At 57.3% G+C, this 16137-nt stretch overlaps 1 protein-coding gene across 1 annotated transcript; it reads left to right on the top strand.

Moving 5' to 3' along the window:
- The first annotated feature begins 3764 nt into the window (after positions 1-3764).
- Positions 3765-6312, top strand: KLF2 (KLF transcription factor 2). Its single transcript, XM_037028850.1, has 3 exons — positions 3765-4019; positions 4271-5084; positions 5653-6312. The coding sequence occupies exons 1-3, from the start codon at positions 3945-3947 to the stop codon at positions 5826-5828; spliced, it is 1065 nt and encodes a 354-aa protein (XP_036884745.1). The 5' UTR covers positions 3765-3944; the 3' UTR covers positions 5829-6312.
- Positions 6313-16137: the final 9825 nt, after the last annotated feature.

Genomic DNA, 16137 nt, shown 5'->3' with positions numbered 1-16137 from the left:
GGAGCCTGGGCCGAGGAGGAGAAAGGGCGGACAGTCCCGTAGGAGTGGAGAGCCACTCCCAGGCTCTCTGAGAACCTGCAAGAGATAGAGCCTCTCATCAGCTGTCCATCCCCCAGTGACGGTCTACTGAGCACCTACTGTGTGCTGGGCTGGGCTTGAAGAGCACAGTGTGTCCGATACAGACCCAGTCCCACTCTCTCCACAGTTCACACACTACTTGCTGGGGAGTCAGAAAAGAAGCCAAGGAGTAGATAAAAATAATGGCCAGTGGTGAAAAATGCTGTAGAGCAAACAGCATAGGGGTTGGAGAAAGGGGCTGTCTAGCCTGGGGCGGGGGGGGCGGGGGCAGGGCTGGGGGGGGGTGTGGGCAGAGCCTGGAAAGTCCACACTTAGGCTGAAATGCACAGAAGATAAGCTGAGAGCGGCCTTTCCAACAAACGCTCCTGGAACCAGCGTATGCACATGCACATAATAATAACAACCACCCCCATCTCAGGATGGAGCCTCCACTTAAATGTAAACTGCAAACCTATACATCTTCTAAATGATGACATAGGGGGAAATGGAGATGACCTTGGGTTTGGCAATGACTTTTTAGGTACAACACCAAAAGCACAATCTGTGAAAGGGAAAATCGATGAGCTGGTCTTCATTAACATAAAAGACTTCTGCTCTGCCAAAGACAAGCCACAGACTGGGGGGAAGTCTCTGCAAAACACCGACCAGGCAAAGGACTGGTGTCCAGAGCATACAAAGAACTCTCTGACCTCTATAATAAAACAAACAACCCAATTAAAAACTAGGCCAAAGACCTGAACAGATACTTCACCAAAGAAGAGACGCACATGGCAAATAAGCATGTGAAAAGGTGCTCTACATCATGTCACAGGAGGGCTGCAAACCCCAACAGCAACGAGAGACCACCACAGGCCCACGAGAGTGGGTAAAATATGACAACCTGACGTCAAATGCTGCCGGGGACCTGGAGCAACAGGAGCCCTCACTGCTGATAGGGATGCAAATGGTACAGCTGCTTTGGAAGACTTTTTGGCGGTTTCTTAAAAAACCTAAACATAACCTTATCTTATGATCCATCCATTGCATTCCAAGGTATTTACCTAATTAATTTGAAAACATATGTCCTGACAAAAATCACGAATGTTTGTAGCAGCCATGTTCAATATATAATCAATACAGCAACAATTGCCCCAAATTTGAAGCAACCAAGACGTCCTTCGGTAGGTGGATGGGTAAACTGTTACATCCAGGCCATAGAGCCTTACTCAGTGATAAGAAGAAAGAAGCTATGAAGCCACAAAAAGACACGGAGAAACATCAAATGCACATTGCTGAGGGCACAGCGCCAGTCTGGAAACGCTGCGTCCTGTGTGACTCAACTGTGGAGGCCGACCGGGGAGAGGGAGGCGGGGGAGGCACAGTGGAGCGGGAGACTCAGGGGACAGTGAAAGGACTCTGTGCGACGGTGCAACGGTAGATGCACAAACGCTGCGCATCCCCCAGAACCTGTAGAGCGTACAACGCAGAGAGCAAACCCTAAAGTCAACAGTGGACTTTAGTCAACACTCACGAACTAACAGTGGTTCTTCAACTGTGACAAATGTGCAACATTAAGGCAAGGTGTTACCAACAGGGGTGCTGTGCGTGTAAGGCAGGGTATATGAGAACTCTGTACTATCTGCTCATTTTCTTCTATAAACCCAACACTGCTCTAAAAAAATAAAGTTCATTAGTTAAGGGGTGGGAGGAGTTGAGCCAGCGCCAAGCAAGTGGAAAGTGAGAGGAAGGCACAGCGAGTACAAAGGCCCGAGAGGGACAGATTCTCGGTGGTCCTGCAAGGACCAGACACTCCTGGTCCTGTGAGGAAACTGTGAGTGGGGACAGGGATGGGCTGGACTGAGCTGCAGGAGCTGTTGGGGGTGGAGGAGAAGACCAAGGCCTGCACCTGACTGAGAATCATACTCTTGGGGACCAGATTCAATTCCCTAAATCTTTCCCTCATTAGCATATGGGAAAACTGAGGCTCAGAAAAAGGCAACAAGAAAAGCACTTGAAGAGAGCTCACGGGATGTTGCCAACCCATCCATAAACAGAAAGAGCCCACATGACCCTCACATATCCCTTGGGGGTGAGGTACTATCATTGCTTGCATTTCACAGATGAGAAAGTAAGGCCAGACGGCAAAGCCACTTGCTCCAGGTCACACAGCGAGAGGTCAGCCATCAGGCTGACTCTCAGCCATCACCGTGGCAGCCACAGGAGACATGTCTGAGCTCAGCAACTATGCCTGGCACTGAAGCACATCTGGGTCCCTCCTGCCTGACAAATAGGGCTTATCAACAAGTATTTGTCTAACCCACAGTCACTGAATCTCGATGAGGTGGCACACCTCTGAGGCTGCTTCCAGCTGGGAAGGTCCAGCATTGTGGGGTCAAAAGGGGGTTCCTTGGCACCTGTGTGGCCAAGGCCATCCTCTCCCTCCCTGGTGGCCCTGGTCTGTGGCACTCCAGCTGCTCAGTGGCAAAGCCCTTCTGGCTCCCAAGGAGGACTCCCAGCTGTGCCACTCACCACCTGGCTGCAGGACTACCGCTGGCCCTGGCTGCCGACCCAGGCCTGGATGTGGGCTCTGCAGTCAAAAGCTCGCAAGATGCTATCCCTCTAATGCCCACATGGCTCCCCTTTTCTCAGGTCTTAACTCACACAACTCCTGGGTGAGGTTCGAAATTTCACCTCCCTCTCCATCATATTCTCACTTCCTCTCTCCCTCCCCTGCTTTATTTTTCCAAAACACACCTATGTCCAATATCCTTGCTTATTTTACAGCCCCCTCCCCACTAGAGTGGAAGACTCCAAGGGCAGGGGGCTGTATCTGCCTGTTGGCTGCTATGTGACCAGTGTCCATACAGTGACAGAAGGAGAACAGCCCCTTAATGGCAGGACGGTGGTGTATTTAAGATGCCCACCTGGCAGACTCACTCCCTGAGCCCCCACCCGACTCATCTTGTCCTGAGTCTCTCTACTTGAACAAGTCAGTGAAGCCGCCAGACCTGCCTGCAACAGTAGGACCCGTAGCCTCTCACGGTGCCTCCTCTGTGGCCGCAGTTTCCCCCCTCTCAAGGGCTTCCTTGAGGGACAGTGTCTCCAAGACATTTCTTGATGTCCTTATGCAAGATTTTGCCGGGGTTGATGGACATAACAATGGGGCAGGTTAAATGGCCCCCAGAAAGTAAGGGGCTCAGTCTCTCCATCTATTATAAATCTTGACAACCTCAATCTCCCCTTCCATCAAGGTTTCCGGGTAACCCCACCCTGAGTTCGTTGGGCCTAGTTACTCCACCCACCTAGGGTTCTGGGGGCCTTCCTAAGGCTGTGGGGCCAATCGTACTACCCATCAGGGGTTCCGGGGAGCCCTGTGAGGCGTTGGGACCCATTCACCCCATCCATCAGGGATCCCGGGAGGCAACAGGGCCCAGCTCGGAGTCCCGGGTCCCGGATGCCACCCCCGCTCCAGGTCCTCCCCATCCGCGCGCAGGCGGGAGCCCAAGGGGTGCCCCGGGGATCCCGTCCCGCCGCTGTTGTGCTGTGCGTGTTGACGCCGTTGCCTGGGAGACGCGGGGGCGGGCCCGGGAGGGAGGCGCGGCCTGTAGACGAGAGAGGTACCGGCCAGAGCGCAGGGCCCTGGCGGCCGCAGTGGCCAGAGCTGCCGCCGCCCGCCGGCTTATATACTGCGGCTAAATTTAGGCTGCGCCCGGAGCTCGTCCCCATCCGGGACGCGTTTCCGCCGCCGCCGCCTTGGCCCGGCCCCCGCGCACCGCGGCTATAAGGCTTGGGCGGGACGGCCGCGGCCCGCAGAGCCGTCCCCGCCCGCTTGTGCCCCACTAGTTGCTCACCGGTGTCCGAAACCGCGGCAGCCCCGGGTCCCGGCCATGGCGCTGAGCGAGCCCATCCTGCCGTCCTTCTCCACTTTCGCCAGCCCGTGTCGCGAGCGCGGCCTGCAGGAGGTGAGGGCGGCAGGGACCTCGGGGCAGTCAGCTCAGGGTAGTAGAACGCGGGCTGCGGGGTAGAACTCAGGCGGCGGGGATGGCGGGCCCAGGGTAGGAGAATCTAGGAGGCGAAAACGGCGAACTCAGGGTAGTCGAACTCTCCGGTGGTGGGGACAGCAGGCTCAGGTCCTAGACAGAAGGAGGGGGGCGGCGGCCCCGGGCCCCCACCGCGCGCTCACGCCCGCGCTCCATCGCCCTGTCACCCGCAGCGCTGGCCGCGCGCAGAGCCCGAGACAGGCGGCACCGACGAGGACCTCAACAGTGTCCTGGACTTCATCCTGTCCATGGGGCTAGACGGCCTTGGCTCCGAGGCCACCCCGGAGCCCCCGCCTCCGCCCCCGCCGCCAGCGTTCTACTACCCTGAGCCCGGTGCGCCACCTCCTTACGGCGCCTCCGCGGGCGGCCTCGTGTCGGAGCTGCTGCCGCCGGAGCTAGAGGTGCCTCCGGGGCCCGCGCTGCACGGCCGCTTCCTGCTGGCCCCACCTGGCCGCTTGGTGAAGGCCGAGCCCCCCGAGGTGGACGGCGGCGGCTACGGCTGCGCGCCCGGCTTGGCCCGCGGGCCGAGAGGCCTCAAGCGCGAGGGTGCCCAGGGCCAGGTCGTCGCGTGTCTGCGAGGCCCCGGGGGCCGCCCTCCGCCGCCGCCGGACACGCCGCCGCTCAGCCCCGACGGCCCGGCGCGCCTGCCTGCTCCTGGCCCGCGCGCCCCCTTCCCGCCGCCCTTCGGCGGCCCGGGCTTCGGAACTCCGGGGCCCGGTCTGCACTACGCACCGCCCGCGCCCGCTGCCTTCGGTCTCTTCGACGACGCGGCCGCCGCAGCCGCGGCTCTGGGGTTGGCGCCGCCCGCCGCCCGAGGTCTCCTCACGCCGCCCGCGTCTCCGCTCGAGCTGCTAGAGGCCAAGCCCAAGCGGGGCCGCCGCTCCTGGCCCCGCAAGCGCACCGCCACGCACACCTGCAGCTACGCGGGCTGCGGCAAGACCTACACCAAGAGCTCGCACCTCAAGGCGCACCTGCGCACGCACACAGGTGAGAGGCGAGCGTGGGCCGGGGTCGCGGCTCCGGGTGTGGGAGGCGGGGGGAGCGATCAGGGACCCCCCAGAAGGTGTAATCCAGGAGACTGGGGAGGGGGCGTGGCTCAGGGGGTTGGGGAGGGGACAGCTTTTAGGAACCTGAGGGGGGACTCTGTCGCAGAATTTGGGGGGGGGTGGCGCATGTTTAGGTCCCTCTTGGGAGTGTGACTCAGAACTTTGGAAAGGGGTTGAGCACTTAGGGACCGTAGGGAGACTGTCTCATGCAGACTTAGGATCTCTCGGGGGCCGTGGCTCCAAACACTGGGGAGTGGACAGTGCACGTTTCGGACCCCTGAGGGGTCCCTGAGGGCGAGAATCAGGAGCGGGGAGACAAGTTCCTAGGATTCTTAAGTGCTCAAAACGTAGGTGGCGGGGCGGGGGGAGCGTCGCCTCAGGGACCTGGTTTTGGGTAAGTTGTGCGCTCAGAAGTGGCTACTGTATGGTGACTGTGTGCACAGGGTCCACAGGTGGGCAGCTGGGTCACTGGGAGGGAAACTGAGGCCCGCTCTCGCCCCTCCCTGCAGGCGAGAAGCCCTACCACTGCAACTGGGACGGCTGCGGCTGGAAGTTCGCGCGCTCGGATGAACTCACGCGCCACTACCGCAAGCACACGGGCCACCGGCCTTTCCAGTGCCACCTTTGCGACCGCGCCTTCTCGCGCTCAGACCACCTGGCGCTGCATATGAAACGGCACATGTAGCCTGGACGCCCCTGCCCACTCGCGCGCGGCCGTGGCGGGTCCCACGCGCCGGGCACGGTCCCCTCAAACTGTGACTGGTATTTATTGGGCCTAAAGGACCCGGCCGGGCACTGCGTGGCCACCGAGGAGAGTCCGACGACGACGACGCCGCCGCCCTGGCCCCCGTCAGAGACTGAAGGCCCGGCTGGAGAAGACCACGATCCTCCTTGACGAGTTTTGTTTTCAAAATGGTGCAATAGTTAAGTGTGGTCTTCCGCCCCCAGGGTCTACACTAGAGGATCGAGGCTTGATGCCTTGTGAAAAAATACAGCCTTGATTTGTACTGTCTGCAACCTTTTTTTAATGATATTGTACATAGTGACTGTGACAGATATTGTATTATTGTAAATAAGGAGACAGGCGGGCATTTGCTGCCTGGTTCATTTTTTATAAGACTTTTGCTGTTTTTTTAATTAAAAAAGTTTTGCATCTTTTTAAAAAATCACAGTGCTGGTCTGTCTGCTTTGAAGCTGGGGGTGTGGGGCACTTGGAAAAGGCTGGGGAACCAGGCAGCTTTGACGGGAGGGCAGTGGGGGTGCAAGTGGGTCTGGCCCCACCAGCACTCGGCTCGCCAGCTGCAGCGCCCAGCTGCCAGGAACTGTGGGTTTTTCTATAAATTTAAACACTGCATTTTAGGACTGAGGGAGAGCTATTTTAAGGTTGTTCCCTGAGCCATAAATTGCCTCCTTTTCCCCAGAGCCGGGGAAAGTGCTGGTCCCAGTGACGTGGCCTCTCTGGGCTGAAAAAAAGCCTTACCGGCTTTTGAAGCTTCTGAGGTTTCAGTCAAACTTCTAGAGTGTGCAGGCTTCCCGCACCCCCCCCCCGGGGGGTCGTTGTGGGGAGGGGGGGGGAGCGGGCAGGGCGGGGTGGCAGTTGGTAAACGACAAAATGTTAAGTTTCTGACATGTTTTGCCTTTTACTAAGCGTGCCTTTATGTAGGATTGGGTTGTTTTGTTTTTTCTTTTATTTTTAAGGAACGAGTTTCCCATCTTGTTAGGAAAAAATGAGATCCACGCTGGAGAGCGAAGTGAGGCAGGTGCTCTTACTCCACACAGGAAAACTGAGGTCCAGAGAGGCAGCTACAGAGTGGTGGCATTCTGGTTCTTCTCGAGGGTCCCGAGACCCTACTAGAGGGGTCTGGGGGCTTTCTGCAATGATGCACCTGTTGCTGGCATTGGAGGCACACGAGCTGCTGCCCCCTTGCAGGTGCCTTTGTGTGAAGGAATCACGTTCAGAGCCCCAGTGGATGGAGGCGGCCACTCCAGAAACCCATCTTCTGTGCAAGGGGTGACCCTGCCTTCCAGCCCTCATGCCTCAGTCACCAAGGAGGTGCCCCTCCCTGACAGATCGCCCTGAGACCCCTCGTCTTCCCCTTCTCAGGGCCCTGGGCGGGGCGGGGGGGGTAACATGGCCACCAACAGTTACACAAGTGTTTTCCAGAAAGTGAAAATAGCTTGTAAGCAGTGCCCGTTTTAAAGCACTCTCACCCATTGCGACAGAGGCTGGGATTTCCTCCCTCCCTCTATCCTTCCTCCCCGGCCCCTGGGGCAGCCCTGGAAACAGCTGAAAGTATTTGGTAATTCAAAAAAGCAGAAATGGGAGATGACAATCTGGTGCCGCCTTCTCGAGTAAATAACCTGGCCTCCCTTCTACTGTGGTGGAGGGCGCGTGCGTGTTTGTGTGGGAGCTTCTTGTTCCCTCTTGCTCTGCAGCTTTTGCAAAAACTTCCGCAGCAGGAGAGTGGCCCCCTGACCTATAGAAATGCCCCTCTTTGCTCAGAGCTGGTTTCAGAGACACTGGGGCAGAAGAAAGACAAGAATTTTCAGTCATTTTCGGTAGGGTTGTCTAGTCTTTCCTGTTGCGTTTAAAGTTACGAGGAAAGCCATTTTTCTGCTTCTTCAAAAACAGCTTCCAGGTGTCCCCAGCCCCCTCCCCCCAGGCTTCTGAGTCCAATGAGAGGCCAATTGCAAGGGGACTGAGGCTGTCGAGTTTCTGTTTCCTGAGTGCCTCCCACTGATAGAATGAAGTGTCACACTGTGCCATACTCTGGCACAGCTGTCTTTCAGCAAAACGCACGGCGGCAGGCAAAGGGCCGCTGACACTGATTGATGCAGGGATAGCCCTCTGCGTCTGGTCTGCCACTTTTCAAAACCCAGGTGTCAACTTCCGTCAAAGAGCTTCTTGGTGGCTGGTCCTCAACCAGGGGCCACCCCGTCTGGAGAGATTTTTGTTATCACATGGGGTTGGGGTCAGGCTGCTGGCATCTAGTGGGTGGGGACCAAGGATGCTGCCCAATATTCCAGAAAGCACCGGCAAGTCCCTACCACAGAAAATGATAGGGTCCCTATCAACAAAACACCAACAGTGCCAAGGCTAAGAAATCTGCTCTGGTTCCCAAAAGACCGTCATCATTTATTGGTGCTGTGAGTAAGCAGGCGGCCCTGTCGCGGGAAGCAAGCTTTCGTAGCAGATGCCACTCGGAGAAAAGTGTGGACGAAGTCCCACTCCTGGACCCAGGCCCAGGTCCCTGTGCAAGACGCAGAACCCGAAGGCTTTTCCTCCCCGTGAATGAAGTCCTAGAGTTCATTTGAGAACACATCAAGTATCAAAAAGAGGGAAAATATTCACCCTACATTCTACAACCCAATTCCAATCTTTCTTTCTTTCTTTCTTTCTTTTTGAGGGAGAGATTGCCAGTCAGAGGTTGAATTACTTTCACATGGCTGTGGCGATTAACATACCCTTATTTTTTACAGGCAAGGTTACAATCATTTTTCCACATTTTTTCGCCTCCATGATATGTCTTTACTATCCTTTTAAATGGCTGCATAATATTCCATTTAGTGGTGCCAGGAATTGCTTGTGCAAACAAGCACTGAGCACACAGATATGCAGTTGGCCATGTTTCAGATTGTCCCGGGGGAGGGGCAGGGAAGGGCTGGAAGGGATAAAGGCTGGGGCCTCTGGGCAGCACCAAAACAATCTCCCAGAGTGGCTCCAGTGATGGGGGTGGGACCCAGGAGCAGCACTTTCTGCTGGAGTTCACTGCGTGTCAGGGGCCCGGCCTCCTGCAGGACGGCGTGGTGTGAAGTGTGGGAGGGAGAGCTGCCAGGGGTAGGTTGAGCCCAGCACACACCTGACTCAGCACCCTGCCTCATCGGCAAAGCTGAGTGAGCACCCAGGCCTGCTAGCACCCTGGGGAGTCAGAAGGCATCAGAGCCAGGCAGCTCCCTTTGAAGGCTGGTGTGCGCCATTTGGGGCCAGATCATTCTCTGGGGCGGGGACTGCCCTGTGCACTGTAGGATGTTGAGCAGCATCTGTGGCTGCCTCCCGCGGGATGCCAGCTGCACCCCTCCTCCAAGCCGGGACAACCAAAAATGTCTCCGGATATCACCAACTGTCCCCTGGAGGCAGTCACCCCAGATTGATAGCACTGGGTGAGGGCTTCTGTGGACACCTAAGGATCTTGCATCTGTAAGTAGCTGACTCACTGAGGGCCTAGCACACGTGTAAATACGCAGACTGAGTGGAAGGGAGAGGGGTGATTCATAGACAGGGGAGTCTCCCTGGTCTGCACCATCCAACCCACAGGAATTTATTCTGGTGTGTATTCTGAGCTGAGGACCTAAATCAAGTTTTTCCCCCAAACAATTAGCACAGCGTTTTTCGCCCTCGGCACTGCGGACACCTGGGGCTGCGTCGGTCTCTGGGGTTGGGGCTGTTCTGTGCGTTCTAGGCCGTTGAGCATCTCTGGTCTTGCCCCGCTAGATGCCAGTAGCTTTCCCTCCCCCTCTTGGGACAACCAAAATGTCTGCAGACATCACCGTGTTCTCTGGAGGGCGAAGGGGCAGAACCGCCTGCAGCGGCGACCAGCACTTAGGCAAAACCATTCTCCCCACGGAAGCCCTCAGGTCGGCTCCATGGGCCTGTTTCCTTGTCTGAAGGTGAGGGTGCTGCGGCCAGGACTCAGGATCAGGACGGGACCAGCGCCCAGCAGTGGGGTGTGGTCGGCGCTGGGGGGTCTCCCCTGATGAGGTCAGTGCGCTGGCATTTTAAGTCTCCGTGCCCCCCACCATCAGTCTCCAGGTCTCTGTCTTTGCCTAGATACATAGACACATAGATACATAGATAATCTTTCAGTCTTCTTTCTTCACTCTCTTTTTCATTTCTCAATTTCTTCTTCTTTCCTTCCCTTCTTTCTCTGTATCTCTTTCCCCCTCCCTTCCTCTCCCCTCCGATCTCACTGCCTCTCCATCTTTCCCCGCCCTCTTTCTTCTCTCTCTCTCTGCCCCTCCCACTCTCCCTCCCATTCATTCATGACCTGGATGTCAAAGCCCCAGGAGAGTTCTAGGGAAGCAGAAGTGACTCAGAGGTGAGTCCCTTAGCCTCAGCCCCTCACCCTGCGCCCGTTCTCTAGTGTTTGTTGAGTGACTGGCCTGGTGCTGACTCGAACTGAGCTCTGGGGTTGGGCAGGTGCCTTTACCCCAGGCATTTGCACACCTCCTCGCTTTGGACCCTCCCAACAAGTCGGGGGAGTGGCAGGACAGCTGAGCCTGTTCTCCAGAGGCGGACAGGGGGGCTCACAGCGGGGAAGGCCAGCCTGGCCCCGGCGCAGTGCAGGCAGTGTGGCCAGACCTGGAGCCCAGGTGGACCAGTCCTGACCTCACAGCTGCTACCCCGGCCTGAAAATGTTGGCTCACATCAAGCTGCCCAGTTTTCCCCTCGTCCATGATCAGGGGTTCTCGGAAGCCCAGTGAGTCCCCCCAAGGCCTCCATCTGAACACCCTAGAAAGCTCATTTTCCAATCAAATGTGGGCGGGAAGGAACAGGGTCAGGTAACACAGGTGTCTGGGGAGGCCTGGCTGGGTGAACAAAGTTCCCCGAGAGCTGCGATAGGAAGAAGACGGAGGCCTGGGGTGGCGGTTCCCCAAAAAGCTAGAGAGTTATCATGTGACCCAGCCATCCCGCTCCTTGGTGGAGAACTGAATGCATGGACCCAACAGGTGCCTCTGTGCTGCCCTCTCAGCGGCCACGCTGGACACGGCCCCAGTGTCCACCACCAGACGAGCAGAGGACACGACGCGGCCCATCCACACAGGGGGACATCGCTCAGCCACGAGAGGGACCGAGCACCGAGGTGCGTGGCAGTGTGTGGCAGTGCGTAGCCGTGCGGATGAACCATGAAAACACGGTGCTGAGGGCAGGAAGCCAGACAGGAAAGTCACGCAGTGTGTCATTCCAGTGGGATGACATGCCCAGAACAGGCACGTCCACAGAGACGGCCAGCGGACGGTGGGTGCCGGTGGCGGGGAAGGCGAGGGGCTGCTAGCGTTTGATGGGGACGGGGTTTCTGCTGGAGGCGAGGGCAGAGCTTTGGAAACAGGTGGTGGGGACGCTTGCCTCCCGGCGTGAATGTAGTTGATAGAGCTGAACCCTTAAAAATGGTAAATTTAACGTTATGTCTGTCTTGCCACCGTTTTTTGAAAAAGGCTTGGGTGTCTCCATAGGTGGGAACAGGCAGTGAGACTCCTGTGAGTCTGGCCCCGGGCTGAGCGTCCTCCAGGTGGGGAAATGGGGGCGGTGGAGGGCACGGCCACTGTCCACGTAACGGAGCCGGGCTTTGAACCTGAATCCACCTGAAAGGGAAGTTTTCCCCAACAGTGTACCTCAGCAATGGGCAGTCCCTGGGTCTCTCCAGGCCTCGGTTTCCCCATCCGAAAAGAACAAGAGCGTTGGACCCAATAGCCCCTCCACGTGGACACCATATTAAGGACAATTTTGTCTCCCCAGTAAAATCAGATGGTGTCTCCGTTGTTCTAGGATAAAGCTAAAGACCTCACCGCAGCGCCTCTCCTCCCACCCTCCAGGGCTCGAGTAGCTGCACTGGCCCCCTTGCTGCCCACCAAACGCACTGCCCTGCAGTCCTGCCTCAGGCCAGGCCTTTCCACTTGCTCTTCCCTGGGCCTGGAATGTGGTTCCCTGCAATTTTTCCATGGCCACCGGTAGCAGCCAACCCACTCCGTACAGGCGCATCTCTGCAGCATCAAAGCCAGAAACCAGATCCTAGGTGAGAACAGGAGGCTGCTGGACAGAGGGCCGAGGCCCCAGTGGCCCTTGTCAGGCGGAGGGGGAAGAAGCTGGCCCTGGAGTCTTCGCTGCCTGGCCCGTGCTTGGTCCCTTGCCAGCCCGGCCCACACCACACCATCCCTTCGGCAGGCTGCCCCCTGGGGAAAGCCCCTCAGAGGTGCCATCTCCTGTCCCTGCAGAAGAAGACACTGGGGCCCCGAAGGGTTTCCCAGAGCTGAGCATTGGTGCATGGACTCTCGCTCTGAAGGCGGGGTCCCCCTTAGCCGTCGGCCGGAAGGCCAGCTTCTCTCCCACCTCCTGAGGGAGGCAGAGGCAAGAGTCCGAGGCCCCCGGCCCCCAGCCTGCACGCTGTCTTCGACCTCTGGGGGCCTGTTTTCTTCCCTTCCATCCTGCGTTTTCTTTCTTTTTTATTGTTGTAAAGTACATATAACATAAAACTACCAGCAACCATTGTAGCCATTTTTAAGTGGACAGTTTGGTGGCATTAAGCACATTCACGCTGTTGTGTAAAATGTCACCGCCATCCATCTCCAGGACTTGTTCATCCTCTCAAACTGAACCTCTGTCCCCACTGAGCACTGACTCCCCACCCCCACCCTCAGCCCCTGGCCCCCTCCATCTACTTCCTGTCTCTGTGGACCTGACCCGCCAGGGACCTCCTGTGAGTGGGATCACATGGTGTCTGTCCTACTGTGACTGCCGTATCTCACTGAGCACCGTGTCCTCAAGGTTCATGCATGTTGTAGAAGGTGTCAGAACATCCTTCCTTTTCAAGGCTGAGTAATATTCCACGGTGTGGACGGACCACATTTTGTTTATTCATTTGTCCTTCAGTGGACACTCCGGGCTGCTTCCACCTTTTGCCCATTGTGACTAACGCTGCTACCAACAGGATGTGCAAATATCTCTTTCGGTCCCTACATTCAGTCCTCTTGGGGGGCTACCCAGAAGTGGAATGGCTGGATCCTGTCTTCCTCTTTAAAGGACAACTTTCTGCCACCCAGAAGGTCAGAATTGTTCTTCTCCCCTGAGCAGCTCACCCAGGAGCCTCTGGCCAAGACCAGGCCCCGTGCCTGCAACTGTCTCAGCATGTTCGGTTTCCTGGCTTGCCTCTGTGTCAGCTCCAGTCAGCCACTTTGCGGGCCTCAGTTTCCCCCTCGGTGCAATGGGAGCAACAGCAGGAAGAGGGGTGAATACTGCCAGCAACCCGGCTTGGGGGCACCCGGAAACCTAGGTTTCGCAGCAGCCAGGGCTGTGCAGAGAAGCAGAGCACCAGCAGGAGCTGGACGGGCCTGCGGTCGAGGTGCCGCTCACACCCGGCACACCCACTGCCTGCTCAGCTCGCAGGATGCTGTACGACAGCCTCACCGAGAGGGGACACAGACGCCTGGCCCCAGGCCTGGAGACCCTCCATCGGGCAGGGCCTGAGCTGGGCTGAGGCCCGGAAATCCAGGTCCCTCATTCTGGAGGCCACCATGGAGACGGGCAGCCCAGCCTCTAGGTCCCTCAGCCTTCCTGAGCCGCGGTGNGCTTGGGGGCACCCGGAAACCTAGGTTTCGCAGCAGCCAGGGCTGTGCAGAGAAGCAGAGCACCAGCGGGAGCTGGACGGGCCTGCGGTCGAGGTGCCGCTCACACCCGGCACACCCACTGCCTGCTCAGCTCGCAGGATGCTGTACGACAGCCTCACCGAGAGGGGACATAGACGCCTGGCCCCAGGCCTGGAGACCCTCCATCGGGCAGGGCCTGAGCTGGGCTGAGGCCCGGAAATCCAGGTCCCTCATTCTGGAGGCCACCATGGAGACGGGCAGCCCAGCCTCTAGGTCCCTCAGCCTTCCTGAGCCGCGGTGCTGACCTTGCGGGACCTGGGCACCCCTGCCAAGCTCCTGCCAAGATGCAACTCCGTTTAAACCTCGAACAATGTGATCAGATTATTTTCTGTTTCTTTAGTTCAGTTGCCTCTCACGAGCCCCCTGCGGGGGACCTGGCCCACAACCCAGGCACATGCCCCAACTGGGAATCCAACCAGTGACCCTTAGGTTCACAGGCCGGCATTCAATCCACTGAGCCACAGCAGCCAGGGCCGAACAGAATATTCTATTGACAAGCCTTGCTCTACTCTCTCCTCTCTGCCACATTTTCTTTCTCTCTTTTTTTTAATTTTTAATTTAAGTATTTTTAAATCCTCACCTGAGGATATATTGGTTCCAGAGAGGGAGAGAAAACATCAATCAGTGGCCCCGACTGGAGATCTAACCCACAACCTAGGTATGTGCCCTGATGGCCTATTGAACCCGCAACATTTCGGTCTATGGGACAACACTCCAATCAACTGAGCCACACAGACCATGGCCCTTCCTCCCTTCCTTCCTTATATGGGGAGTCTACAAACCAAACTAGATTTAACAGACCACCAAACAGCAGCAGGAGACGCAGGCCTCTCACGTGCCGAAGGAGAACCCCCCGGGCTAGGCCGCAGAACCAACCTCAGTCCACTGAAAAAGACTGAGATAACGCAAAGTACGTTCTCCTGACCACATGGAGCGGAGTCAGAAATCCACAGCAGAGAAATCTGGCCACGGAGGAAATCCGTGGAAATGAAATACCAGCAGTGCAGGGGAGCCCGCCCGAGACCACCTGGCACACCCGGGAGTGAGAGGTGCGTGCGGGGCCTGAGCTCCAGAGCTCGGGGTGGGCAAGACAGACCTGGCCTTGGACAGTGGGGCGTGGGTGCGCCCAGAGCTCATCTGTAGATTTGGGGTACCTATGAGGTCTCTTGTGTCTCCAGATATTCCCCAGGGACAAAAATCATATGATTTCACTCCTATGTGGAATATAAAACAAACAAAAAAAGAAGCAAACCAACGAAAACAAACTCACAGATACGACAGCAGATAGGTGGTCACCAAGGGGGTGGGCGTGGGGGAGGGGGTTGACACGGGTGAAGGAGGTCGGATCTAGGTGACAGATGAAAACAGTGTTTGAGGGTGAGCGTGTGCGGCACATACTGATGCTGAGTTACAGTGGTGGGCACCTGGGACTCACATAATGTTCCAACCAGTGTTTCCTCCTTTAAAAAGAAAATTGAACCCGAGAGTCGCATTTAGACACTGTGGGTGCTCTTCCTCAGCTGCCTCCTCCCCTCTGCCTTCCAGTGGAAGTGGAGTCCCAACTGGGGGCCCTCAGGGCGGACCCCACATGTGCAGTGACCCAGGGACGTGGCTCAGCCCTCTGTGAGCCATACGTGGGGACGCTTGGCTCCAAATCGTTGCAGCCATTCAGGAAGCAGTTCTGCGCCCAGAACATCAGCCAGGCTCTGCAGGCCGCCCTCCTGCCTTCTTCGGTACATCTTGATTATTCTCTTCCTCGGTCGCCCGTGATTTCAACCTTGACCCCAAGTTGGCCTTCTGGGGACTGTCCCAAGACCGAAAGACACACTCCTGGGCCAAATGCCTTGTCTGTGGCTTCGGGTTCTGTGATGTTCCGAAACGAGGAGAGAAGCGGGAATGGGGCATCCGGCCAGCCGCTGGCCCTCCACACCCACCCAGAGGCGCCCATCCCGGCACTCCAAGCAGGATTCTCCACATTCCCGGTGTGTTTCCGTTGAACCCCAAACCTCAAACACATCCTGCTGTCTCATTTCCTCAGCGTGGCCGGGTGACTTAGGCCAGCTCATGGGGCTTCATCTGTTCGTTTTGAGTCATAGGGAGGTTTGTTGAAGGAAGGGTTTCTCATCTCAGAAGTAGATAGCTGTTTCATCCAGCACAGTCGGTTCCCACCAGCCCTCTGCCTGCTTCTGCGGGGCTTGCCGGCGGAGTCCACGGCTGAGTGTCCTGCCTGCCAGGACCTGGGCCCTTGGTGATGGTGGGGTAGCCCTGGGGGCAAGGCAGGGGCTGCGGGCACTGACAGGTCTGGACTGAGCCCCTCAGCTCACTACGGTCAACCTGGAGTCCCAGCCCCCATTTTGTCCTCTGTGAAAAGGGTTGTTAGCAGCTGTCTTGGAGGGGCACACCCCGATGGGCACATGGGTACTGTGCCTGGCACATGGTAGGCGCCGAGTGGACTAATGGCAGCTGTTATTGAGAGAGATGGTGGAACCCTGAAGGAGTCAGCCCGCTCATTCTACTTCATCCTACTGGTCATTAGGGGGTGGCGCTGGGGGTGGAGGGACTGCAGTGACAATCCC

The sequence above is a fragment of the Sturnira hondurensis genome, unplaced genomic scaffold, assembly GCF_014824575.4.
Source record: "Sturnira hondurensis isolate 20B ecotype Veracruz unplaced genomic scaffold, ASM1482457v3 Scaffold0020119, whole genome shotgun sequence".
NCBI lineage: Eukaryota > Metazoa > Chordata > Mammalia > Chiroptera > Phyllostomidae > Sturnira > Sturnira hondurensis.
The sequence above is the reverse complement of the archived record's forward strand: the minus strand, read 5'-3'. Positions and strand labels throughout refer to the sequence as shown.